The following is a 27,615-nucleotide window of genomic DNA, read 5'->3' on the forward strand; positions in this document are numbered from 1 at the left end:
GACAAATTGTCCAAATGTTTTTATTAAGGTGTTGGAGGACCTCAACTGAATTTCCCTGGCTTACAAGGCTTCTTTTCATTTTTACCAGTGTAAAAACAGCGCACTGGAGAGAACACTTCAACACATCAGCCTGTGGTCGCCTACTTGGGCCATTTATGGGATAAAGCAGTCAACGTCAATCTGTATCTGTCAGCATGAGTGATGACTGTGAAGGCAAGCACATACCTTCTGAGGAAGGGCACTGCACTTTAGATCCTGAGCATGTCAGGAATGCTGCTTCTTGCATATCTCAAGGTATATAATTATTTATTTTATTTTTTAAATAGGTGCATTCATTTTGCCAAGTACAACTTCAAAAAGACAGCACTGAAATCACTCTCAAAACCCAGCAAACATAACATCCTACGCAGCCTATCCCCACAGTTTGCAGAGAGAAATTACATCGGGCAGTGTCACAATTTTCTTTTCTTTCAATAATCTTTTTGTTGTTTTATGGATGTGACCGTTTCCAGCCCCCTGGTAGCAGGAGTAGAGAGGAGCCAACCCTTCATCTACACTCAGTCACTTAACTCCACCTGAGACACGCACGCAGGATGGAGTCAGTCGAAACAAACACATAACATCTACACAACACACAGGGGGATGAACGCGCTAAATTAAACCCGAGTCCTCTAAACTATGGCCTGTCATAGATTCTCCACAGTTTCCAGACCGTGTTGTCCCTGACTACAAAGAAAGCACGTTTGCTTCACTGTGCTCTGGGAGAACACACACACACACACACACAGATTTAACCTCTTGTGAACCAGCTGCAACTCCACCAGAGGTGATCTCTCTTACATAACCCTCCCACAACAACTGTGCCAGCAGAGTAGTTACATAAGAAACGTAGCCGCGGCAACATGAGGATGCAGAGGAGAAGCGAAGCCTTGTGTTTCTTAGTCTCTGTCTCAGCTGGAGCACTCGCTCCAGTCTGCTCAGTGCCCCACTCCGGTCTGCTCAGGGAAAATCTGGTGTTTCCTCAGATGAACATACCAGAGACGAGAAGGGAGAGACTTCCCCAGAGACTGCCCCACAGCTTCCCACAGGAAAACAACTGAAGGAGAAACAGCCTTCACTTTTCATAAGCGTGTGCGTGAGGAGGGTAATGGTGCCTTTTCCCCGAACAGAGGGGTGGGTCCCAAACCGGTTTGGGATACGGAATCCTTCAAATGATTGGATGAGGCCAGCGAGGCATGGTCAGTGAAGAAAGGGATTGGTCCAGTAACCTTGGGTTTCCCTCAAGCCATCTGTCTTCATCCTCACCACACATCCAGCACACAGAGAGAGAGGGCCGAAACCAGATTAAAACCAAACTTTGACCCCCCCCTTCACTAATCCCAAAATCTATCTGAGCACTCATAGCCTGCTTGCTAAAAGACTGGAGCAAAACAGATATCTGATGGCCAAAAGATGCAGATCTAGAGGAACGGAAGGTCCAGTGGTTGTTGTCATCATATCTCTGTATTACAAAGATTCCCAATGTAAAACCAAAAGCTGATGGAAAGGCAGTGGTTTCCATGTGCGCAAAACTATGAATCACAGATAGTGACAGTGTCACAAGACCTGTTCTATCTGTCTGAACTGTTACGAGGATCCTCACATACTGCTGACACTGGTAGCTTTCCATTTTACTGTTCTGTAGCAAGAGCCTGGTCAATCTAGTTATCATAATCATCTGCTTTGCATTCATTGTCGAAGGCCACAGAGCAGAAAGGCCCCTTGTGTTCCCTTCAAAAGAGCTTCCTTTTATTAGTGTCCTACAATGACCGTCTCCATTCATCCATGGACACACACTTTCAACCACCCACATACTACATCTACACTCCATTAACCTCACCGGTGCACGTTTGCTCCTCTCCATCCCACACACACACACACACACACACAACCTCACAATACACATGGCTAACGGGAGGGCAGGGTGGAGGACAGGAGGGCAGGGTGGAGGAGGAGAGGGCAGGGTGGAGGACAGGAGGGCAGGGTGGAGGAGGAGAGGGCAGGGTGGAGGAGGAGAGGGCAGGGTGGAGGAGGAGAGGGCAGGGTGGAGGAGGGAGGGCAGGGTGGAGGACAGGAGGGCAGGGTGGAGGACAGGAGGGCAAGGTGGAGGAGAGAGGGCAGGGTGGAGGAGGAGAGGGCAGGGTGGAGGAGGGAGGGCAGGGTGGAGGAGGAGAGGGCAGGGTGGAGAACAGGAGGGCAAGGTGGAGGAGGAGAGGGCAGGGTGGAGGAGGAGAGGGCAGGGTGGAGGAGGAGAGGGCAGGGTGGAAGAGGAGAGGGCAGGGTGGAGGGCAGGGTGGAGGAGAGAGGGCAGGGTGGAGGACAGGAGGGCAGGGTGGAGGAGGAGAGGGCAGGGTGGAGGAGGGAGGGCAGGGTGGAGGAGGAGAGGGCAGGGTGGAGGACAGGAGAGCAGGGTGGAGGAGAGAGGGCAGGGTGGAGGAGAGAGGGCAGGGTGGAGGACAGGAGGGCAGGGTGGAGGAGGAGAGGGCAGGGTGGAGGAGGGAGGGCAGGGTGGAGGAGGAGAGGGCAGGGTGGAGGACAGGAGAGCAGGGTGGAGGAGAGAGGGCAGGGTGGAGGAGAGAGGGCAGGGTGGAGGGCAGGGTGGAAGAGAGAGGGCAGGGTGGAGGAGAGAGGGCAGGGTGGAGGAGAGAGGGCAGGGTGGAGGAGAGAGGGCAGGGTGGAGGAGGGAGGGCAGGGTGGAGGAGGAGAGGGCAGGGTGGAGGGCAGGGTGGAGGAGGGAGGGCAGGGTGGAGGAGGAGAGGGCAGGGTGGAGGAGGGAGGGCAGGGTGGAGGAGGGAGGGCAGGGTGGAGGAGGGAGGGCAGGGTGGAGGAGGAGAGGGCAGGGTGGAGGGCAGGGTGGAGGAGGGAGGGCAGGTGGAGGTGCTGCCAGCCACGCCAGACAGTCTCCAGCTGGAGGACTAAGGAACAGCAGAGCCTGCTGAAGGACCATCCTCTCCCCTGGGAGACCCCCCTCCTTACACTGCTTTGTCTGGGAGAACCTTCTTTCAGACCGCTTCTCAAAAGAAGTACCAAACATCAATATTTTAGAATTTTTTTTATCCCCTACACTAAGACACTTAATGACAGCAGGTGTGGTTGTACTGAAAGAGCAGGAAGAAGCGGAGAACCAAAAGCATTTATTGTTTCAAGGTACCCATGGAGAGGTCTCTGACCCCGCACAGCAAAAGACTACAGAAAGCTGCTTTATTATACCACTAAGCTATTCACATCACTACAAAGGCCCTCTAGGCAGTTTGGTCGTGATTGACAGCCCAATAAGCCTGTGAATTTTACCAATTCAATATCCAATTGAGACTGATTTTAAACTTTGATTTATGTCTAAAAGTACCTGTACACTGTTAACTCCACCATCCTTTTTTCCACATTGTCAACAACAATGAAAGAAAGTTCCAGTTGAAAGCTTCTTCAGTAAGCCCCTCCCCTTCCACTTGTCTTGCTCTAATTAGACCAGAACAGGCATTGTCTAACCACCTGGGAGTAAAATTAGGAATCAATACAAACTTCTCTAATCCACACAGCGTATCTAGTTCCCATTGTGTTTTATGAGGTTACAATGCCCCCCTGCCCCAGACAGCAATTAAGATTCATAATTTGTCCATTACACACCTGGTGCCCCCTGACCTCTCCATCACTGCTTCGCTAATCAGTTCCCCAGGGAGGCTAGCAGACGGGCATGCGAGTGGGAGGGGCCCTCACAACACGCTGCATGCATGGGCGCATTCACCACCAACACATGGTAGTCCAGGGCACTACTGCCATGTTAATACAATGCTTAACACCTCAAAAGATCCGATTGGACACGATGGTAGTGATAAAACCAATTTACCCATGATGCCTCATTATTGCCCATTGTTTTCTCTTGTGACGGTTCTTGCTTAATGCAATCCCCCAATAGTTTTGTTGCACAAAAAGGAATTCAACTGACATCACAAGGTAAGGAGAAGGCTATCAACACGATTTGCCACAAATTCACAACTTTTCTAGGGACTTAAACTGCATATGAATCCTGCTAGTTGTACTGGGTTGTGAGGGAGTTAGTATCCAGTTACAGTTTACAGCAAACAAAACAAACGTGCAGCTACAGTAGGCCTACAAAACATTTTTCCCCAATTCTCTTCTCCGCCTTTCTCCCTAAATACATCATTAATTGCCCATGAAGTAAGAAATAAATAATCTACAACCACCCAAGTAGCACTGTATGAAGTTGAGTCGTTGTGTGTGGACCAGGGGATTTTCACGTTCTCTTACCAAGCTAATTATACTGTACACCTGTAATTGAAGCTTCACTACATTCCACTGGGAGACACTCGTTATCGTTTTTCTTTTGATAACATGTATATTATTAGAGTTATAAAATGTTCAGAACAAATTGGACCGCCAAACGCTTCAACTGGTAATGCCTTGCAGCTTGAAAAGCCTCAAGTTTTACTCAAAAGCTCAAACATTTGATGTACGACACTAGTTTTAAAATTCTGATGCTTGAAATAGGCCAATAAAAAGAAGCATTTAACAGCAGAACAATAAATTCAGAAAAAGTTAAAAACACAACACATGGAATAAGGTGTTTTAAAAGCAAAAGCTCATACCAAACTGCGCGTTTAAAATCGCCTGATGAACTTCCAGACCGATAGTAAATCCTCGAAGATATAATTCCAGGCGCTAAATGTGGCGTGGTGGGGAGGGATCTCACCAGATCATAAATGTAAAAGAATCACAACAAAAAACCGAAGCTGTATTACTTCCCAGGAGAGTCGTGATTGCTGCGTATGTCGGGAAAGAGTGAAGAAAGTGAAAACACTTGGGGCGGTGACGGTGTGGCATGGACATGTAGCCTACTACGCTCTTCTCTACCGCCACCCGCTCTGCCCTATTACCATATCAATGGCGCTTGCAACCAATAAGGATATAGGCTGCCAAAAGCTCTAAAAGTGAATTGAAAATAAGTTATATAGAGGAGCGCATACTGTTCAACTTTCCAAGATGATAGGCTATGCGTCAACGTTGTGTACGTCGTGTGTTATTTTAGCAATGGAACTGCTAGGCCTATTTGATACAGTAATCTTGAAAAACCGCTCATACAATAACGGCGAATAGTCTTTTTTTTATACGTTAATCAAAAGTAAACAAAGTATAAAATCATTACATTATGGACATACTGTATGTCTATGCAACAATAATCCATCCTTGGTCATCCTAAATTCAATAAAATTGTCCATCAGGTATTTTGAATGAGACCAAGTATTAATTTAGTTATAATTGTGTCCTTTCATTTATGCCTGATTGAAAATGACAATTTAATACACGTTTCGAAATACTAAAAACTCAAGAATTTTATACACAGGTGTGTGTGTGTGTGTGTGTATATTGTATATTTCCTTTTTATTGCCTTCTTGCCTGCTGCAACATGAAAGCCTTCCCTTGGGGATCAATAAAGTACCTACTACACTTACTAGACAGAGAGAGAGAGGGGGGGGGGGGCATGACCCCTGCCGGGGTCACAGAAAGGTTGCAGTAAACGAGCATGCTTGACCAGGTTAGGTTCTCACGTTCCTGCACTGTCCCTCTGTCATTATGGCTTTGGAAGGAATTCCCCTCTGCAGCCTCTGTCTTCCATTCAGGATTCACTAATCCGGCTTTTATATGACTCTTCTTTGAAGCTTAGCAGTTGCTGGTCAACAAATAGAGCGATCAAAAACATCAATAATCTATTTAAGATAATGTAAAGCTTTGAGGAACATTTGACTACAAGCCTATAGCCCAATGCAGTCAGTGAGGGGAAACATTGGTTATATCCCACTGGTGTGATTCAGGTAGTCAATCCCTCCATTTCCATCATGGAAAACAGACATCCAGTATGATGACCTAAGTACATGTTCTATGCTCTCCTGGTTATCTAGCTCTTTTGGCATCTTCCTGCCCCCAAGGTATGGAGACTATAGAGGGGCCCATCCAAGGGTGGAAGGGTGTGACTGAGAAATGCCATGTCTCACTCAAACTCGCTTTGTTCCTTCTTCAAATGCAAGGAGATTTAAAAGTACATTTCATATAAAGTGCTGTTCGATATTAGAGAATTCGATTAGAATTTAAGAATGGAAAAGTAAATGCTATTGTTTTATATGTACTAATGAGGGTGTTTTATAATTGATTACGTCCACAAAAAAGATATTGATTTAAGCATTTATAGTATACCTCACCCAGTGAATTGGAGGGGCAGTATTGTGTGTCTGAACAGACCGAACAATAACCCTACCCTTAAGGCCTGATCTCATCTGATCTAACCACAAAGCAATGAGCCACAGCACAACCTGATACACTGAACTGTGAGGCACCTCATTTCTCTCAGTTACTGAAGTTCAATATATGAAGCTCACAAAGCAAAAAATAAAAATAAGCTATTTCAATTCACTTGTGATTCAAGAGGTGCAACCACTTTTTCGTTGACATGCGGCCATTCAAACACTCTCAAAATGCAAGGATAAGCTGGACATTCATTTCTTCTGTTTTAGATAACTTTAGCATCCATGGGCAGTGTCAGTCAAAGGTTAACTGAGATACAGAACAGTGTTTCCCCCTAATACTGGTCAACTTGTGCCAAATCCAATGCCACAATTCTAAGAAATAATCGAACCTGTCGGTTAAACGTAACCATCTCATCTGATCAGGCAACCATGGCTGTAAAGAGATGTGAGCCAAGATCTGTCTTCTTCGATGACAAACTCCTCAACGCGTTGTGAACACGACCTACACGTATCAGGTGACACACCAACACTCCAACACCAACACTCCAACACCAACACTCCAACACCAACACTCCAACTCCAACACTCCAACACTCCAACACTCCAACACTCCAACACTCCAACCCTCCAACCCCAACCCTCCAACCCCAACCCTCCAACCCCAACCCTCCAACCCCAACACCCCAACCCTCCAACCCCAACCCTCCAACTCCAACCCTCCAACCCCAACCCTCCAACCCCAACACTCCAACCCCAACACTCCAACCCCAACCCTCCAACCCCAACCCTCCAACCCCAACCCTCCAACCCCAACCCTCCAACCCCAACCCTCCAACCCCAACCCTCCAACCCCAACCCTCCAACCCCAACCCTCCAACCCCAACACTCCAACCCCAACACTCCAACCCCAACACTCCAACCCCAACACTCCAACCCCAACACTCCAACCCTCCAACCCCAACACTCCAACCCCAACCCTCCAACCCCAACACTCCAACCCCAACACTCCAACCCCAACACTCCAACCCCAACACTCCAACCCCAACCCTCCAACCCTCCAACACCAACACTCCAACCCCAACACTCCAACCCCAACACTCCAACCCCAACCCTCCAACACTCCAACCCCAACCCTCCAACACTCCAACACCAACACTCCAACATTCCAACCCTCCACAGGAGATGGATGAGGCAGTGGCATGAGCCCTCTCTCTCCTGCTGCCTTCAACAGTCAGGCCATCAGTGCAGTCCATGCATTCAGTACTGTGCAGACATCTTCAGACAGCACTCAGGATGTCTTAACATGAATAGTGTCTTCTGTATTTATTTGTCACCTGCTGCTTGGATGAACTACCAGAAGCAAAGGAGATAGTTCTGGCAGGCTAGCTGTAATAAACTTGTGTCTATCTCTGCTTTATACATGAAGTGCTCTCAAAAACAAAGTGAAGCCTTGATAGTACTTAATCAAAGTACTGTCTTCTTCTCCAGGGAAGAAACATGATCTGCATTACCACATTGCAACACACTGCTTCCCTCCTCAGTTTTGCCCCGGGTCATCCACGGTGGTCTTTGTGACCATGGTATGTTGAACTCTCAGTTTGGATATGTGAGATGTGAGGCACAACGTGTCAATAATAGTATAGGTCTGAAGAGTCAATCACCACCCATCCTTTAGTTTTACTGGGTGTTGGTAACTTGACTCAGGCCGTTCGGACGGGCATGTATTTTTATAATCGACCACAGAGACCCTCAAGCACAGAGGCTCTTTGAAGACAAGTAACTGGAAGGATCTGGATACTACCAAACTTGCAAGTGCACAGCCATAAAAAGTGTCAAGTTTCATTTAACAACGAATCCCACATAAGAGGCTCTCATGAATATGCCATCAACACAGTGAACCACTGACCAGAAGTCCATCTGAAAGTAACGAAAACTAACCTGTGACTGCGGAAGAATAATGATCCGATCTGCAATAACACTAACAGAATTTCAGAGAACGCCTTAAGGCGGTACTTCCAGTACCCACTGCAGCATCACTACAATCAAGGGCGGCATTTTCTGGTAACCTAATTGTCCAAAACCATTACCATTCTATTCCTACGAAGCTATCGATATTTGCAATATAACATTAGAATTAACATTCACTGTTATTAATTGCAACATTTATTGTGGTCACTTTGAGCAGCAGCATTCAGTTGACGCACAAAGCTACGTTCTTCACTTTTTAAAGATGAAATTAAAAAATAACTTTAACAGATCGGTCCTGTATTGACGATATTCGTCAATGTTACACGATAAAGAGAAAAACTTACCAATACGGTGAAATATTTCCACTTTCTGTTTGTCAACGAGTCACAAACGATTAGAGTGACATTTCGTCGAGAAAGCATTAGGGAAGACCTTTAGTATGACTACCCGAGAGCTCCATCAGGTGGTGATGTAGCCTGCTGTCCTGGGACGGAATGTCTTGTATTTCCCTGATTTATATCCTCAAACTGTTCATATTAAATATAGTAAACACATCAGGCGTTGATATGTCATGTTGTGTTTTCTTTCGACTGACGTCAATCACGAGACACCAGTGACTTATAAAAAAGGGCGTATGGACCTGTCCGAGAAAACGTAAATTGTAAAATTGATGGTACAAACTGAAGCGCCTTGGCGATTTATCAAGTCGCAGTGTTTTAAACCTTAACCAGCAGATGTCAGCAAAACACAAAACAAACGAAGAGCGACGGTTGATTTAAAGCAGCAGGCTTGTTCACCTCGGCATTCCCTCCTGCAAAGGAGTTACTTGCACTGGTGCCTTACATTATGTAATGACCAAGGCTTCTGGTATTTTTTATTTAAAATCAGGCTAGATTGGACATCTGAATTTCTATCAAGGCTGCCTTGTTCTAGAAGATTTCACAAAGACATGTTTAAGGTCATGTAGGTCACACAGTTCTTTCAATTAGGAACACTTCTAGCTGCAAGACTTACTGAAGACAGTTACATATTGTGCGAAGGCGACAGGGTTCCACAGAGTGCTCCCTGGGGAGACTGTACTGTAAAGGCACTGCTGAGGCGAAAGGGCAGAGATCCTTAGGTCCAGTTCAGATGCGCTACATCAGCTCTCTGTTGTGGCACGACAAGGGGAATGTTAAAATGCCCCCTGAGCCTATGACTAATAACATCTAGACTGAAAAATGTATGGGAACACAAGCAGTGAGGCAGAATAACAACATTGTGTCTTCAGTATGGATTAGTCATATAGACTATGGTCTTTTTAGTGGTAGATATTTAAAGAAAACAAAAACGTGGTGATCTCATGAATTACCTCACCTTGCCAGAAAGACACGGATGCCAATATTGCGTGGACGTTATTTCAGCAGTGTATATTATTAAAAGGCATATTTAATTAAATAAAGATTAAATAACTTTTATAATCCAGTGTCCTCAACATATTCCCATTCCCCTGGTTGGCAGTGTGGTGGGAGACAGCTGGTGTCACAGGCATCACTAGAGGGCAAAGAGAAAGTCCAAATACTCTGGAGGCAGGAGTGAGGCCATTGCTGCAAAGCTCTCTGTTTAATCCTGTTTCATGTATGAAGCACTGACATTCAATTCAAAAGTTTTTCTGTAAACATGGAAACATTATACTTTTTTATTGGATATGCTACCCTTTGATCACAACTGTATTAATAACTCCCCTACGTTGTTACTTAAGGGTTAATCAATTTATCTGCGCTATTTTTCAGGAAGGTCTAGTTACTTTATACATGGACCCATACAGTAAAATACGTAATTATTGGTCAATTTTAGCCTCCATAAAGTACTGGAGAATGACAAAAAATAACGGCGCAACCTAAAATCAGTGGTACGAGCGATAGAACGGTAGAACTCTTCCTGAGCCGTCGACATCTTTCGGCAAATTCCGGCGCTTAAAACGAGGGACCTTTTCGACAAGTGCACTTCCTGTTTACGTTTTTGACAACCATTGGACTGACATTTGTATAGTTTCGAACAAGTCGTCGCCCTACTTTTAGCTAAACTTGGGCAAAACGTATAGCTTGTGTTACATAAGGACTAAAACTAGCTCACCAACTTTCGAATTAATTCATATAACAGAGGTTTATTGTGAACTGGAACACGTTTGGATCATTTTATAACTAGCTGGCTATAGCTAGCTAGCTATATAAAAAAATAGCACTTTCGGCCGATCAACATAATTAATAAGGGCTGCTAGCTAACTAAAGTCAACGACAATATTTTAGTGTCGCTGTGTCTCGTAACATGGAGAATAAGTACAACCTCAAGAGTCCGGGTAAGTGAGATATACCGAAGTTAGCTCTAGTCTAGCTGAGATTAACAAATGCCGAATTTACAGTCCTTCTGTGCTGCTGGTAGCGGCTAGCGAGTAGTTTATGTAGCTAACTTGTACTACGACACTATCTACCCTTTTGGATGTCATTGCCAAGACAGTTTGCTAAAGAGGTTTGCAAATGTGTTAACCTCTCTGAGTAGATATCAGCGAGGATGGATGCAAACTTCTTGTTAATCCTATCTTTATTTTTGACTTAATGAGACTAGCTACAGCTGTTTAACATTGTTTGGTCTGGTCAGCAGGTGACATGACGTGTTTGCAATTGATAGCTTACACGCCGATTTAGTATTACTAAAACTTGCCCTTGTAAACATTGTTGTATTATTCTGGTTTGACATAACCAACATCGCAGGTTTTGCATTATTTTCTCCAAAATAGTGCAACCAGAGGAGTTGGTTCTGGTTATGCCACGTATCCGAAAGTGAGGGCCACTGTTTGTTTTTCGAAAGATTTGCATTGGCCAAGGACAGACAGACACACACACACACACACACACACACTCATGTACACACTTCTAGAATTCCCCTACAAATGCCTGGTAGAATTCCCCTACAACTACCTGTTACATACCCAGTGATCAAACAAGCATATAAAGTCCTTAAATTACAAGTTCCATAGGTTCTGAAAGGTCAGTGTAGATTTGGTTTCCTGTGGGTTTTGCGAGGTGGTTCTGGATCTTTCTTTTTGCTTTGGTCGTAATTTTACAGCCAAACCAATGTTTTCCTTGTTTGGAAAAATGGTAATAGATCTATGCCAAAAGCTGTATCGCTTTCCTCGGGGATAGCCAACACCCCTAATTTATATAGAGATTAGAATACGCCTTTGATTTTACAAAGAGAGAAGTACAGTGAAAAGGAATGGAAATTGTCCCCCAGACTGTGCTAGTCACGAAAAGTGCTCCAAGGATACAATCAAAGGTCTCTGGACTCACCTAGGTAGTGTGTCTTACAAGTTTCGGTTTGTTACGTAATAGTCGTCGTCCCCCGCCCTACGCCAAATCTAACAGTGAATCATCCCGGGCAGACACTAAAATGGGTTACATAACTCGATTTTGTGTACAGGATTATAATCCTATCCCCAAAGGCCGGCTGACCCAGCCCATGCCTGCCCACCCTCCGCCCGAGTCAGGAGGGGCACGTCCAGGCAGCAGCTTCTCTCCTCACTCCCACTCACCCTCATTACCAGAGGGGAGATATAAAGAGACTAACATGTAGCTCTCAGCAGGGGGGCTGCTGTCAGAGTGTCCTGGCGTTCCCTCTGACGGCAGCATGAGGGCCTCATGTCCTACTGTCACTGCTGCCCTCAGCGTCTGTCCTGCTGTCACTGCTGCCCTCAGCATCTGTCCTGATGTCACAGCTGTCACTGCTGCCCTCAGCGTCTGTCCTCCTGTCACTGCTGCCCTCAGCATCTGTCCTGATGTCACAGCTGTCACTGCTGCCCTCAGCGTCTGTCCTACTGTCACTGCTGCCCTCAGCGTCTGTCCTGCTGTCACAGCTGCCCTCAGCGTCTGTCCTGCTGTCACAGCTGCCCTCAGCGTCTGTCCTGCTGTCACAGCTGCCCTCAGCGTCTGTCCTGCTGTCACAGCTGCCCTCAGCGTCTGTCCTGATGTCACTGCTGCCCTCAGCGTCTGTCCTGCTGTCACTGCTGCCCTCAGCGTCTGTCCTGATGTCACAGCTGCCCTCAGCGTCTGTCCTGATGTCACAGCTGTCACTGCTGCCCTCAGCGTCTGTACTGCTGTCACTGCTGCCCCTCAGCGTCTGTCCTACTGTCACTGCTGCCCTCAGCGTCTGTCCTGCTGTCACAGCTGTCACTGCTGCCCTCAGCGTCTGTCCTGCTGTCACAGCTGTCACTGCTGCCCTCAGCGTCTGTCCTGCTGTCACAGCTGCCCTCAGCGTCTGTCCTGCTGTCACAGCTGTCACTGCTGCCCTCAGCGTCTGTCCTGCTGTCACTGCTAACCTCAGCGTCTGTCCTGCTGTCACAGCTGCCTTCAGCGTCTGTCCTGCTGTCACAGCTGTCACTGCTGCCCTCAGCGTCTGTCCTGCTGTCACTGCTGCCCTCAGCGTCTGTCCTGATGTCACAGCTGCCCTCAGCGTCTGTCCTGATGTCACAGCTGTCACTGCTGCCCTCAGCGTCTGTACTGCTGTCACTGCTGCCCCTCAGCGTCTGTCCTGCTGTCACTGCTGCCCTCAGCGTCTGTCCTGCTGTCACAGCTGTCACTGCTGCCCTCAGCGTCTGTCCTGCTGTCACAGCTGTCACTGCTGCCCTCAGCGTCTGTCCTGCTGTCACAGCTGCCCTCAGCGTCTGTCCTGCTGTCACAGCTGTCACTGCTGCCCTCAGCGTCTGTCCTGCTGTCACTGCTAACCTCAGCGTCTGTCCTGCTGTCACAGCTGCCTTCAGCGTCTGTCCTGCTGTCACAGCTGTCACTGCTGCCCTCAGCGTCTGTCCTGCTGTCACTGCTGCCCTCAGCGTCTGTCCTGCTGTCACAGCTGTCACTGCTGCCCTCAGCGTCTGTCCTGCTGTCACTGCTGCCCTCAGCGTCTGTCCTGCTGTCACAGCTGTCACTGCTGCCCTCAGCGTCTGTCCTGCTGTCACAGCTGTCACTGCTGCCCTCTGCGTCTGTCCTGCTGTCACAGCTGTCACTGCTGCCCTCAGCGTCTGGCCCTGGAGTGGTGATGATTTGACGGGCAGCTCCAGAGGAGTTACTCACGTTTCAAAGCTCGGTTCTGAAGGAAGCAGTGCAAACCTATCGATCTAGCTGAGACACACTAAACCTCATTGGTTTGTTTTTGGGCTGTGGTTGATGATGAAGGCCGTCTTGATTGACTGAGTTAGGGAAATCAATCTTGATAATAGGTTTTTGTTTTCTCCCCTGAACAGTTGTGGCTATTGATATACAGTAGACATGCAGGTCAGGGGATATGGTGAGATGTTTACATGTTTTATTCTCAGGATGAAGAATAGCACTGTTTTCTGTCCCTTCCCTCAGTTCACATGGGAGTGGATTCTAAGGCAGCAGCACGACCCACATCAAGCTTGTTATTTTCCATTTGCCCAGCACTGTGGAGGCCAAGGTTACTGGTGCCTGCTGCAGGTCCTTCAGCTGGAGCAGACCAGAGTCAAGCCTAATACCCAAACCAAATGAATTGCACTTGAGGACGATGGTTCTTGGAGTGCTCAGTGAGATGAGATCTCCTCTCAGCCAATGAGAGCAGCAGCCATCACACATCGCCAGGGCAACACCAAACTCTGGAGGTAGCATGGTAGACTACGCTCATCTTAGGCCTATAGCCTGATATGTGGTTCTGTAGATGTAATGGATGTAACATATTTTAAAGTGATCCATCTGTACAGGGCATTGAGGGCAATATGTTTAAGTGCAATGATACATGTAACTCCCATCTTACTGATGGACAAGGTCAGGTTTTGGTAATATCCAGCGTGGATCACGTCTTTAGATGCAAGTCCTGCTAGGTTGCATGGCTAGGTTTTAGCAGCAGCCTCATCTCATTACAGATAAGTATGACCTTGGCCACACACTAGTGGTACATCTGGAGGGAAATCTACTCACCATGTGCAATCAAATGACAGCTGACTGTACAACGTTTATTTAGATGGTGATTTATCACCTCCGCCCATCACACTTTGGTCACGGGTTGACTGTCAATCAGGGCGAGCTTAACCAATCAGGGCGAGCTTAACCAAATGAGTCTGGCAGCTGCTGACACGAGGAGGACTAGAGATGGAGCAGAGACTGGACTTTATCCAACAAGATGTCAGCCAGCCAGCCTGGCTTCAGCTGCCAGCTGCCGCGTCCAGGGGACCGGGCCTGTGACCGCAGGGCTTAGTAGCTCGACGCAGGTCAGAGTGGGAGCAGCCGTCGGCCTCCGTCTGCCAAGCTGTTTCCCAATCAGGATGGATGACACTTCCAAGGTGCTCTCACCGTGTGTGTCTGCTCTCCTCTGATAGTCCATCCATCTCCCCTCCGTCACGCTCCCCTCCCCTGCCGATCCCTGCAGGTCGGCTTCCCAAGCAGCAGAGAGATACGGCAGGCTGCTGCTGCTGTACACGGCAGGGGGGAGAGGGGGGAGAGGGGGAGAGGAGCTCACTGGAGGGGCCTGCAGCTGTGCAGCTCTCTACCCTGTACCTCTTTCTCCACACCGCTACCCACGACTATATAGTCCCACTCCCACATTCTTATTTATAGGCAGGGAAGAAACACTGACTGTTTTCTGCTTATAATCATACTCCAGGGATGTTCCTATCCTCCCCCACAGAGCCCTAGTGTGTGAATGCTTAATTCTGCCGCCAGGCTGTGTGTGTGTGTGTGTGTGTGTGTGTGTGTGTGTGTGTGTGTGTGCCTGTGTGTGTGTGTGTAGGGCCCTGCTGGGGAATCGTGCCCCACTTTGGACAGAGCACTGTAAACTTCCAGCGGCTGTCAGGACAGCTTATACCACACATCACCCTTACTGTCACCTCCGGACCACGGCTACTCGCGGTGTGGACTGAAATATGGGTTTAAGACGCTGCAAGTTACACACACACACACACACACACACACACAAACACACATCCTCTCTAACTCTCGCTCGCTTGCTATCTCCCTCTCTCTCTGTCTCTTTCTCTCTCCCTCCTATCCTCTCTCTCCCTCCCTCTCTCTCTATATGCTGTAACCTTTCCTACAGTGTTCCAGCTACAGTGCTCAATGTGCAGTACACCAGCGCCTCAAGCTGCCTGCTCCTGCAGAACTCCATCTCTCTGGACGAAACCATCACGAGTTGAAGCGTATGAAGTCGTAACAGCCGCTTTTGCCATTCTGAGATAGACCTAATCAATCGTGACATGTTTTAAACATGATTTCCAACGAACAGGGGACATAGTTGATGTTAGCGAGTGGAGAACCAGAGCAGTTTGACAGGAAGGGGCCGAGATGTTCATGATGAGGAGGAAACTGTGATGAGGCTTGTACTCCAGTTCTCCTGCCGTACGTTGAGCTGCAGTTTGACCGTAGCTTCAATCACATGGCTCATCAGCTTTACTGGTTTGATGTTCTCTGTTGGAGCTAGTCATTACGAAATACTATTTTGGGAGTTCCAGAGTGATTAGGAAGTTTTGATTTCTTGTAGATTGGGGATGCAACAGAGATCCAACTGTCTACTCCAACGTACGGCATCAGCCAGAAGTGAAAACCTGTGAAATAATAACTGGAAAAAACTAACTTCACCAGCTAATAAAAATGAATCTGGTTGGCTGGGCCTCTAGGCTACTACTAAGTTCTGATTGGCCTGTTGACTATAGGACGGTTTAGTCCCGGCAGCCTTGTTCAGGCCAGTACCCTCTCCACAACCCTGTCCAACCCTGTCTAATTTTCAGTAAACAGGAGGAGAGGTCAAGGTGGCGACAGGAGAGGTGGAGGAGAGGAGAGCAAATGAGAGGTAAAGGAGAGAAGGAAGGGAGAGGAGAGGTGGAGGAGAGGGAAGGTGGAGGAGAGGAGAGCAAATGAGAGGTAAAGGAGAGAAGGAAGGAAGGGAGAGGAGAGGTGGAGGAGAGGGAGGGAAGGTGGAGGAGAGGATGAAAAGGCTGAATCAGAGCTCACTTGTCACCATCCTTTATCTGTCTTCCCAGTGCATGGCTCCTGATATCTCCATCTTCTCTGCCTGACAGTCCTGGGGCTGGATCAGATGGAGCCTCCTCTCATCTCCCCACCCATCCTCAGCCCCCCTCCGTGCAGCCCCCCTACATCCAACCTCCCCCAAACCATAGCCGGCCTCACTCGATTGGATTCCAAACCAATTCCGTCTCTCTCAATACCTCTTAGTTCCACATCCTTTTCCAATTACTTTCCAATTCCAGCACCATCTCGATTCCCTTCTCAGTGGCCTGTTGCGATGGCTGTAACGCTGGGATCACATAGCGATGACACGGGGGTGAATGGCCCTGCTCTCTAATGACCTCTGGACTCCTGAATAGCAGGGCCCAGTTGGCGCAGTGTTGTCCACTGGAACACTGGCACCTGTTGCCTCTCCCCGGCGACCCTGTACAGAAGCATGAGTGATGGGTTGACGTGTGATTGGACATGACATCACGGCCTGACTCTCCTCACCAGCCTGGCCAGCAGGAGCCCAACAGGAACAGGCTGGCAGGAGCGCACTGAGCTGGTCACTGGCATGTCAAGCTGAAGCCTCCATGTGTCCTTTATGGTGAGAGAGATCCAGTGAGCAGCCAGGCAACACACTGGTCCTGGGAGCTGTGGCACGAGCCCCCCCCCCACACACACACACACACACACACACACCCTGTGTGACGGCTGCTGGTCTCCAGATTAGCTCCGTGGGCAGGTCTGGTTGTGCACCACCGACCCGTCGCTCAGGTCTGAATGCAAGCAGATGATTCCTGCTGTGTGTGAAGCTGTAGGTCCCCAGGGTTCAAATCCCCCCCCCCCTCCCCTCTGAGCCTTCAGCTGAGGCGACTTCAGCTGCTGCCATCAAGAACTGTTCTCCTGCGCCTCCTCTTCCAAACTCTTTTCAAAACAGGAATGTTTTTTTGGCGGGTATTTGCCTTTTAGAGTTTCTTTGTTTGTGGTTTGATTTTAGAGGAAGCGTTTCTCTCGTGGACCTGTATCTCTCCACCTCCTGACTGAGGAAAACAGATATTATTTCTGTATGACGGACAAGTTGAGCAGTACCTGCAAGCTACTCCCCTAACGATGTAAGGCCTGTTTTCCTGCCCAGCATGCCATGTGTCTGTGTGGGTGTTCCTGGCCTGGTCTTCAGCTGTCTCCAGGACCCCATGCATCTCTCAGAGGAGCAGTTCAGCCCAGTGTGATGGAAATGTGTGCTGACAGGGTAGTTAGACAGGAGAGGATGTGGCCTGCCAGCCCCAGGTCGTCATATGGGAGCCTGGGTGGCTGTCGGCTGCTTCTCCAAGTGGCGCTAATGAGCGTGTCGGTTTGTTTACAGCCGTGAAGAGGCTGATGAAGGAGGCTGCAGAGCTGAGGGAGCCGACAGAGCACTACCACGCCCAGCCACTGGAGGTGAGACCCCCTCGCAGCCCCACACACACACACACACACACACACACAATGCTCGCTCAGGCACACACTCGTACACTAGGGATGCTCATAGTTAACCACGTAACAGTTAACCGACAATACGAATATTTACCGGTTAATGCTATCGGTTAAACAGTGTTTGCCAATTTAACGACAGTGTCGCTGGATGTAGCAATCTTTCACTTTTCCTAGTGACAAAAAGTCATATCTAGCGACTAGCAACAAATCTAGCGACTTTCTGCTGCTTTGGCAATCTCCCGTTTTCGTTGTTGAGCAGCAGCTAAATAACTGTTATTGTATTGTAAGTCTTATTTTATGGGTCACAGACACTCGTCCATTCTACATTTTACATGTCGGTTGAGGGATGATGGTCGTTGACGAACGTCGGTTATCGGAAATCGGAAATGTCTTCCTCCAAAATGAGCACACACTGACAAACATGCACTTGACGTTCACTACATCCAGTCCCTGTACGACTCATTACCCACACACAAGCCAGGCATGTGTTAAGATGTGCTTCTTTCTCCCTCCTTCTCTCTCTCCCCCTCCCTACCTCTCACTCACCTGCAGGATAATCTGTTTGAGTGGCACTTCTCAGTCCGCGGCCCCTCTGACTCAGACTTTGATGGGGGGGTCTACCATGGCAGGATTGTCCTCCCCCCAGAGTACCCCATGAAGCCCCCCAGCATCATCCTCCTCACAGTAAGACCCCACCCCCCCATGCCCCCCCCCCATCCTCCTTTCGTCATATCCAGTCACGGGCTCCACAGTAACGCTGAAAGGCAGCTAATCAAAAGATCAAAGCGAGGTGGGAAGACGCCTGTTTCAGGGTGCTTCACACGGAGTGACTGGTGTCAGAACAAAGACACTGTTGCCTTTGCGTCGTCAGGGAGGATTTCTCTGGGTTTTGTGTGAACAAATGGAAAGGTTCCTTATTTGGAATTCCTTGCTCTGGCCTTAGAAAACCTGCACAAATGACAGCCTGAAAGCTTGTAGATCACAGAATACGTTTTTTGTTTCTTTTTGTTTATACGTCCGGTGCTGTTCCTCCCTCCCTGTTAGCCGTCTAGTGGCAGGTTGGACCAGCTCCTTTGAAGGCTCTCTCTTTCTTCTCCTTAACATCTCCCCTGTCTCCTCCCTCCCTTGTCTCACTCTGAAGACCGTCCTCTTGATCTGGGCCTGTTAAGCCGGCGCCTGCCCCTCACTGTGGATGTGCTTGTCTTTCAGCCCAACGGGAGGTTTGAGGTGGGGAAGAAGATCTGTCTGAGTATTTCTGGGCACCATCCGGAGACCTGGCAGCCATCCTGGAGCAGTAGGTATCCCTGTAGCCAGGCCTCGTCTGCTACCAGACACACACCCACCCCTGCTCCCCTCCACCACCTCCAGCCTCAACCCTCCTGTCAGTCCTCCAACCTCTCCATCCAGTCCCCCACTCCTCCCACTCCTCCCAGTCCTCCCAGCCCCCCTGTCCTCCAGTCCCCCCAGTCCTCCCAGTCCCCCCAGTCCTCCAGTCCCCCCAGTCCTCCAGTCCTCCCAGTCCCCCCAGTCCTCCAGTCCTCCCAGTCCTCCCAGTCCCCCAGTCCCCCCAGTCCCCCAGTCCCCCCAGTCCTCCAGTCCTCCCAGTCCTCCCAGTCCTCCCAGTCCCCCAGTCCTCCCAGTCCTCCCAGTCCCCAGTCCCCCCAGTCCCCCAGTCCTCCCAGTCCCCAGTCCCCCCAGTCCCCCAGTCCTCCCAGTCCCCCAGTCCTCCCAGTCCCCCCAGTCCCCCCAGTCCTCCCAGTCCCCCCAGTCCTCCAGTCCTCCCAGTCCCCAGTCCCCCCAGTCCCCCAGTCCCCCAGTCCTCCAGTCCTCCCAGTCCCCCAGTCCTCCCAGTCCCCCCAGTCCTCCAGTCCCCCCAGTCCTCCAGTCCCCCCAGTCCTCCAGTCCTCCCAGTCCTCCCAGTCCCCCAGTCCTCCCAGTCCTCCCAGTCCCCCAGTCCCCCAGTCCTCCCAGTCCCCCAGTCCCCCCAGTCTCCCAGTCCTCCAGTCCCAGTGCTCAAACCATCCCATCTCTGCTCACTGACTGGCACAACCCAAACAGTAAAACAAACAAGGAAGTAAGACTTTTCTATTTAAATGAAGAATATATAAATGATGCTATTTTGACGGGTTGCTTTTGTTGTTCTAGATGCTGTTCTCTAGTCAGTTTTAGCGACTTCAATGAGTCGACTACTGGAATGGAGTCAAAATGGTGGATGACAGCGGACCTTTGGATGAATGGGTCCCTGATAGTTGAGCTGGGCGTGTGTTATGTTAGCAGACAAAGCTCCATGTTGACAGGATACTTCTGTACTGCCAACATGTCCCTCTCCCCTGGCCTGCTTTCAGGCATCTTTCCTCCATCATTCATCCATCCACGTTACTTTCAATCATAAAACATGAACATGTAATCAGAGTAGAAAATTCATTGGGAGAATTGTCTGTAGATCCCCTGCATTGCATTTATCTCTTTCTTCTCTTTTGTTTGGACCAAATAAAAGCTTAGCTCTTATTAAAGCGAGGGATTAATTACACAATGGGATCCCATGGTGACAAACAAAGGGTTGTAATGGAGCTGTGAAGGCAGGCTGTGACTCATACATGTTATCTCCCCCCGCTGGGCCCCCTGGTGTCTCATGTAGCCTCCCACACCCTGGCCTCACCCTGGCCTCACCCTGGCCTCAGTCTGGCCTCAGTCTGGCCTCAGTCTGGCCTCAGTCTGGCCTCAGTCTGGCCTCAGTCTGGCCTCAGTCTGGCCTCAGTCTGGCCTCCTCCTGGCCTCCTCCTGGCCTCCTCCTGGCCTCAGTCTGGCCTCCTCCTGGCCTCAGTCTGGCCTCCTCCTGGCCTCCTCCTGGCCTCCTCCTGGCCTCCTCCTGGCCTCCTCCTGGCCTCACCCTGGCCTCCTCCTGGCCTCAGTCTGGCCTCAAAATATTTTTCCCCTGACTTTTTTTCATGTACACTTGTCATCTCTGATTGGTGCTCTTGTCATTTCCACTTTATCAGTGACTTGCAAGTTAGTGAGTTCAGAGGGTCCAGGTGAGGCCCAGAGCAGTGAGGTCAGAGGGCCCAGGTGAGGCCCAGAGCAGTGAGGTCAGAGGGCCCAGGTGAGGCCCAGAGCAGTGAGGTCAGAGGGCGCAGGTGAGGCCCAGAGCAGTGAGGTCAGAGGGCCCAGGTGAGGCCCAGAGCAGTGAGGTCAGAGGGCCCAGGTGAGGCCCAGAGCAGTGAGGTCAGAGGGCAGGTGATGTGGGCGGGTCCTGTCGTTGGCCCTCGTCCTCAGTGAGGAAGGTGTTCCTGTCAGCTGGAGGCTGTGAGGCTGGCCGGCTAGTGTCCTCAGCGAAGCTATAAATCCAGGCTTACACTGGAAAACAAAGCATTACTCCCGCTTACGTAACCCGGGGGCTGAACTTGACAGAATGTGCTGTCTTTCCTGTGATTTAACCAACTCTCTTCATTCACAGCGGCAGCACAGCTTGTATTTTTGTTTTACCTCTTTTCCCATTTCTCATCTCCCCCCCCCCCCCCCTGTTTCTGTTCCAGTAAGAACGGCACTAATAGCTATAATCGGATTCATGCCGACCAAAGGAGAGGGGGCGATAGGATCCCTTGATTACACCCCGGAAGAGAGAAGAGCCCTGGCCAAAAAGTAAGATTGGTCAGACGAGAGCCCTCCCATTCCACACCACGGCTATGGATGAGCACTGACAATCAATAAAGTGTGTGTAGCAGCAGTAGGTCCAATCTCTGTTAGCTGTTAGTTTTTGTTGGGGTCAATGTAACCTTGCATATTATTAAACACATGCACCTAATATAAGTAAAACCTTCACCATGAACCAGTTTGACATCCTAGATCGTTCTAGCTGAGCTTAAGAGAACATATGGTTCTGGGGTGGGGGTTATCAAACACACTCAAGCAGAAAACATTGCTTGTGCGAGCATGTCATGTGATTAACACCTGGACCATGGACAAAGTGCCCTCTACAAAGAGCTGTCTCATTACATGGACCACTAGGGGGTGATCTGACAGCTTCCTCCACGCCCCCCCAGGAAGAGGGGGTTTGCCCTCCACATGTTGGGACCTGTTGTAGTTTATTCTTGCCCTTTTTGTAGTCTGTTTCCACCAAGGGACCTAACGAAGATGTGGGCATGTTGAAGACATGTTGAAGAGAGTCCAGATGACTGAGTCCCCCATTAACACATGAGGATGGGGTCTTTAGCGACTGGCCGTTTCATTATCACACGCAGATGAGAAGTGACAGAAGCACAAACCGCCCGTCTATAAATACACCCAGGCATCTCTCCCTGATGAAAAGACTGTTATTCCACAAAGGCTGAGGCTGTGGGTGAGACAGCACTCCGCTTTGATTCTCATCTCCTGTCGCTGCGCCCCCGGTAATTGTGAGAGTTGTCAGTCAGTGGGAGCCTCACCCCCCCCAGCACACGAACACAGCGGCTTCATGAAAGTAAACTGTACAAGAAGTTTCTTGGCTGCTGTTATGTCACACGGTATTCATGCTAAAGTCGGGTACATAACACACAGGCTTAGCTACAATGCAGAGGGGTTTTTATCAGCCGGTCAAAATACAATAATGGGGGAAGAAGAAAAAAAAAATACTGCTGTACTGCAAGATCAGTGGGATTGTCATGGATTTGGTTTGGCTATCTGTGTGTTTTGGGTATCAGGGCTTGCAAGCCTGTGCCTCTTGGACAGATGGGGCCTGGTCGATGTTGGGGTGGGGAACCTTGGGCTTTCAGTTGGCATGTGACTCACAACTACTAAAGGATTCTTCTTAATCGTCTGGCTTGTCATCATCTGGTTCAATCTGAGCGAGGAGACTCAGTCGACAGACCACATTGCAGACGTTTCAAAGTGTTAGAAGTTGGATGTTCAGAGGGAGCGAGAGGGAGCGCGAGGGGGGACAGCAAGGGGGACAGCGAGGGGGAGAGCGAGGGGGAGAGCGAGGGGGGACAGCGAGGGGGGACAGCGGGGGGGGAGAGCGGGGGGGAGAGCGAGGAGGAGAGCGAGGAGGAGAGCCAGCCAGTCTCCGGAGCTCCAGACTCCCCCAGCAGATTTGATGAGCAGCTGGCTCTGGTTCCTCTCAGCGTGGTGCCTCCAAACAGGGTGGAGATTGACTGTCTTAAGCTTCAGCGCTACGCTGACATGTCCTGTGAAGAACTACAGGCTCATGTCGTGTCTCAGTGAGCTTCTCTGTCACGTGAGCCGCTTCTTCACAACCTGGTTTCCATGGCTCCCCAACCTGGATGCACTCCCTGGTCTCCTCTCTGGTTCGCTCTGAACTCCTGGCAAGGACCAGAGTGCAAGGAGACAGTCCATAGAGTGCGCCTGCTTTTTTTTTTATGGCGGTTTGAAATGACAGTTTGTTGTTCACGGCAACTCCGCCCCTGACGTATGCGGTTCTCATTCCTAGACCAGCAGAGTTTTGGTGCTACTTTGGAACCAGTTTTCCGGGTTCAGAGTTAGTTCTTTTGCCGTCAAAACGCAAAGAACCGATTTGAGATGAGGCACTGGCTCCGGCCCGGCACTCAAACTGCCCTGGTGGAAACAGGCCTCAGAGCAGCTAACACCAGAGAAAAAAGCATGGACTCCCTTAATGCTCCCTAATGCAGCCAAATCCATCCAGTCCATCTTTTGGCTTTATGGGACGCTATGAGTGAAGTGATCTGGCCTCAAACAGCCCCACACACTCGCTGGGTTTATACACTGAGCTAACCGTGCTCCTCTACACCTGACTGCTTACATCAATCCATCGACCGCATGGAAATCGTTGTGGTTTTCTAGTAAACGCCTGTGAAAATGGATTTGTCCAGATGCTCAGCTGGTGTTGATGTGATACTCCAGTAAGGCGTGCAGCAGAGGGTTCTGTGGTAGATGAGTGAGTGAGTGAGTGAGTGAGTGAGGACTGGACTGGCAGGAGACATGCAGGACAGGTGTGTGTGTGTGTGTGACCGTCTGGTGGGAGTTTGACTCACCGAGGAGTGATGAAGGTTGACGTGCGTCTGCAGACACGTGCAGGTGTTACGGGAGAAATCACGCTGCTCGTCGGTCCTCTTCGCTCTGCTCGATGGTCCTCTTTGCTCTGCTCGTCGGTCCTCTTTCAGTCATCTTTCCCCTCACTGGTATTCCATCCCAGGACTTCAAACTTGCAAGCTCAACAGAAGATTTACATTTCCACATTTAGCAGACACTGATCCAGAGTGACTTGCAGTAAGTACAGGGACATTCTCCCGAAGCAAGTAGGGTAAAGTGCCTTGCCCAAGGACACAACGTTGATTGGTTACGAACCGGCAACCTTCTGAGTAATAGCCCGACTTCCTAACCGCTCAGCCATCTGTGCACTGGAGCAAACGCATGTCCTGTCAAACCCACAGCCTCAGAGCCTCACACGCGTGTCCAGGCTCTAACGCTGAGTGTTGTGACCCTGCGATAGATCCCTGGACTTCTGCTGTGAGGCCTGTGAGTGCTCCACTAGGACAGCCCTGCTGTCCCTCTCCCCCAACAGCACGCACAGCCCTGCCGATGCCAAGGCCAAAGAACTCGCCCAGCAGATCAAATTCAAGGTACAGTGATAATCTACTAAATCCGCGTTTCCCAACCCTGGTCCTCAGGGCACCCCTGTCCTGCATGTTTTAGATGTTTCCCTGCTCTAACACACCTGATTCAAATGAATGGGTCGTTATCTAGCTCTGCAGAAGCCTGCTTATGACCATTAATTTGAATCAGGTGTGGTGGAGCAGGGACACATGTAAACCACGCAGGACAGGTGTTCCCGGAGGACCAGGGTTGGGAACCACTGTACTAGATGATGTATTCTAAGCGTCCTTGAGCTCCAGAAAGGCACTATAAAAATCAAACATAATATTATTAATTCCTGTTGGTTGACATTCTTGTTTATTTATTTTTTCCCAGAACTCCTTAGCTGCCAGTATAGAAATGTATTTCTGTGTCTTAACCTCATTCTACATCTAGTAGTCGTAGTAAAAAAGCTGGGTTTGTACATTTAAAGACTTGCTCAGCATTCTCAAATCCACTGGAGTACATTGTATTTGACAGCAGTTGTGTGTGTGTGCGTGTGTGTACTTGCATTCATGCTTGTGTGACTGTGTGTGTGTGTGTGTGTGTGTGTGTGTGTGTGTGTGTGTGTGTGTGTGTGTGTGTGTGTGTGTGTGTGTGTGTGTGTGTGTGTGTGTGTGTGTGTGTGTGTGTGTGTGTGTGTGTGTGTGTGTGTGTGTGTGTGTGTGTGTGTGTGTGTGTGTGTGTGTGTGTGTGTGTGTGTGTGTGTGTGTGTGTACTCTCATGCTTGTGTGACTGTGTGTGTGTGTGTGTGTGTGTGTGTGTGTGTGTGTACTCTCATGCTTGTGTGACTGTGTGTGTGTGTGTGTACTCTCATGCTTGTGTGACTGTGTGTGTCTGCAGGCAGAGTCCAGCTCGTCCAGCGACGGCGCCGGAGCGTCCAGCGATTCCTCCGCCAGCTCCCAGGGACAGAGCTTGGTTCTGGGAGAACAGGGGTCCTCTGAGGGCCTGGAGGAGCAGGTAGGACACACGGCCAGCCCACACAGGCCAGCCCAGCACCCACAAACCCCCACAGCACGCTATGTTTGTCACCAATGTGGGAAGAAAAACCATCGGGGGAAATTTGCCACGCCGAGGGGATTAGCTGCATCTTCTACCACTTGGTTATGTTCCCTCCTTTCCATGGTGAGACATGATTACGCCCCCTCATCAGCAAGTCCTGGTGTCTGTTACCTCGTTGATTCCGAGGTATTAGATTCCAACCCCATTAAAGGTTCATTATGTGAGCTATGAGGCTGAACTGTGGGGGGTCTGTGTGCCCCTCTCAGGGGGGGCAGGGATTAAGAGCAGAGCATGGCTCTGTTGTGGTTGTCCTGTAAATGATCCCTCATCTCTGATAGTGCTTTATGTAACGGCTGGCTCGTCCCGTGTTGCCACAGCACGCCGCCAACAGGAAATCACGCCTAATGGTTTCAGAAGTAATGGCAGCGCACGATGACACGGCTGTACACGGGCCCCGACCGTACCTCTGACCACGCGCTGCACCAGGGGGAACATGAGAAGGGCTTTCATATTTGGATATCTTGGCTTTAGTGTAGGGCTGTGTTTGCGCTGTTTTAAGGGTCAAATACTTATGATTTATATGATTTCAGGAAGATAAATGGATGGATTGGTGGATAATCTATATCCAGTGAGGAAGGCAGAGTGAAGGGGCTGTTGAGTGACAGAGAGGGGGCGTAGTCAGGGATTTGGCCCTCAGTCCAATCTGAAATCAAGTGTGTGGGCTGTAGGGGAATGGTCAAGGACTCACCATCTGTTGTGGGGGTGACAACACGCCGACATAAGCCTATCACAGGACAGAGGGCTACCAGACAGCCTGTCACAGGACAGGGCTACCAGACAGCCTGTCACAGGACAGAGGGCTATCAGACAGCCTGTCACAAGACAGAGGGCTACCAGACAGCCTGTCACAGGACAGAGGGCTACCAGACAGCCTGTCACAGGACAGAGGGCTACCAGACAGCCTGTCACAGGACAGCGGGCTACCAGACAGCCTGTCACAGGACAGGGCTACCAGACAGCCTGTCACAGGACAGGGCTACCAGACAGCCTGTCACAGGACAGAGGGCTACCAGACAGCCTGTCACAGGACAGAGGGCTACCAGACAGCCTGTCACAGGACAGCGGGCTACCAGACAGCCTGTCACAGGACAGAGGGCTACCAGACAGCCTGTCACAGGACAGGGCTACCAGACAGCGCCATCAAACCCACACAAGCAATCACACACGGTTTGAGCACTGTTATTTTGCTGTCCTTATTTACAGCAGATGACGGATCACTGTTTCCTTTCCCAACGTCCCTGTTTGACAGCTTACCTCCAGCCGGGTCGTCCCTTAGTGGACGTGTCATTGTGTAAAATAACCTGCCTGCTGCCACAGTGCTCATGTGTACTCATCAACCCAAGAAATACTCTGAAAAGAAATGTCTACTCCTTCACCAGTTTGAGCTTTTTATAGGTACTGCACTAGTTTTTTTTTAGGTCGTTTAATGGACATAATTGATTTGACTCTTTTCACAAACTTGAAAAGCAATGTTTGAAAGGAAAAGTTATTTCCTTCCCTTATTGAGTCTTGCTAATATGTTAATCTAAAAAGCTCCTAAATTCGACACACTTTGAAATGGCGTGAGAGCAGAAACACAGATCTATTAGTGGAAAAGGCGCTGTTGTGATGGCTCCACGCCATCAACGCAACACTGAGTGTGCGAGCTTGTGTGTGTGTGTGCGTGCGTGCGTGTGTTCTGATCCGGTGTGTGTGTGTGTGATCCTAACCCTCCAGTCAGAGGCAGCTCCAGCAGCCAGTGAGGAACAGGCCGGCCCCCCTCCCGCCGGCCCCCGCTCCCTCAGCCCTCGCCAGCGCAGAGCCCAGGGCCAGGCCCAGGCCCAGAGGGAGCCCCCTAGCCGGCCCATCTTCCCTGCCTTCCCCGTGGCCCCTCACCCCCCTCAGGACGGCAGCAACACAGGCTCCGTGGTGCTCATCCTGCTGCTCACCCTGGCCCTGGCCGCGCTCATCTTCCGTAGGGTCTACCTGACACAAGAGTACAAGTTTGACTATGAGCTGTGACAACGCTGCTAACACACGCACCCACTGCCGCCCCCCCCCCCTCCTACCCCACCCCTCCTCCCCACCCCCCCGCTCCTACCCCTCCCCTCCTACCCCTCCTACCCCTCCTACCCCCGGCTGGACAAACGGTGACGGCCCAGGGACCTTGAGACGCGTGGTCGTCAGCTCCGTGTGCAGAGGGCTCCTGCTGGCCTGGTGGGGTGCTCTCCCCAGGACAGACCACTGGCTTCACAGTCAGG

At 50.0% G+C, this 27,615-nt stretch overlaps 1 protein-coding gene across 5 annotated transcripts; it reads left to right on the forward strand.

Annotated features, from left to right (window-relative positions):
• Positions 1-3,849: 3,849 nt before the first annotated feature.
• Positions 3,850-27,418, forward strand: ube2j1 (ubiquitin-conjugating enzyme E2, J1). Of its 5 annotated transcripts, XM_084699321.1 has the most exons (9): positions 3,850-3,990; positions 6,720-6,811; positions 17,619-17,692; positions 18,281-18,412; positions 18,938-19,022; positions 21,262-21,367; positions 24,171-24,300; positions 25,157-25,273; positions 27,092-27,418. In XM_084699321.1, exons 2-9 carry the CDS (start codon positions 6,766-6,768, stop codon positions 27,374-27,376), a joined length of 975 nt encoding a protein of 324 aa, XP_084555447.1. In that variant the 5' UTR covers positions 3,850-3,990; positions 6,720-6,765; the 3' UTR covers positions 27,377-27,418. The 5 variants fall into 5 exon arrangements, with proteins under 5 accessions (XP_084555447.1, XP_084555446.1, XP_084555448.1 ...); XM_084699320.1 differs by lacking the exon at positions 6,720-6,811 and having other exon boundaries at positions 3,921-3,990; XM_084699322.1 differs by lacking the exons at positions 3,850-3,990; positions 6,720-6,811 and adding an exon at positions 10,267-10,602.
• Positions 27,419-27,615: the final 197 nt, after the last annotated feature.

This window comes from Hypomesus nipponensis, chromosome 6, assembly GCF_054491055.1.
Source record: "Hypomesus nipponensis isolate SF chromosome 6, ASM5449105v1, whole genome shotgun sequence".
Lineage (NCBI taxonomy): Eukaryota > Metazoa > Chordata > Actinopteri > Osmeriformes > Osmeridae > Hypomesus > Hypomesus nipponensis.

What these genes read in the sequence shown, in the direction of transcription:
- ube2j1 (XM_084699320.1), top strand. Translation starts at nt 3,936, where the DNA reads ATGCAATCCCCCAATAGTTTTGTTGCACAAAAAGGAATTCAACTGACA. An exon ending in CCAGCATCATCCTCCTCACA is followed by an intron (nt 18,413 to 18,937) that starts GTAAGACCCCAC and finishes CTTGTCTTTCAG; the next exon opens with CCCAACGGGAGGTTTGAGGT. An exon ending in CCCAGCAGATCAAATTCAAG is followed by an intron (nt 24,301 to 25,156) that starts GTACAGTGATAA and finishes GTGTGTCTGCAG; the next exon opens with GCAGAGTCCAGCTCGTCCAG.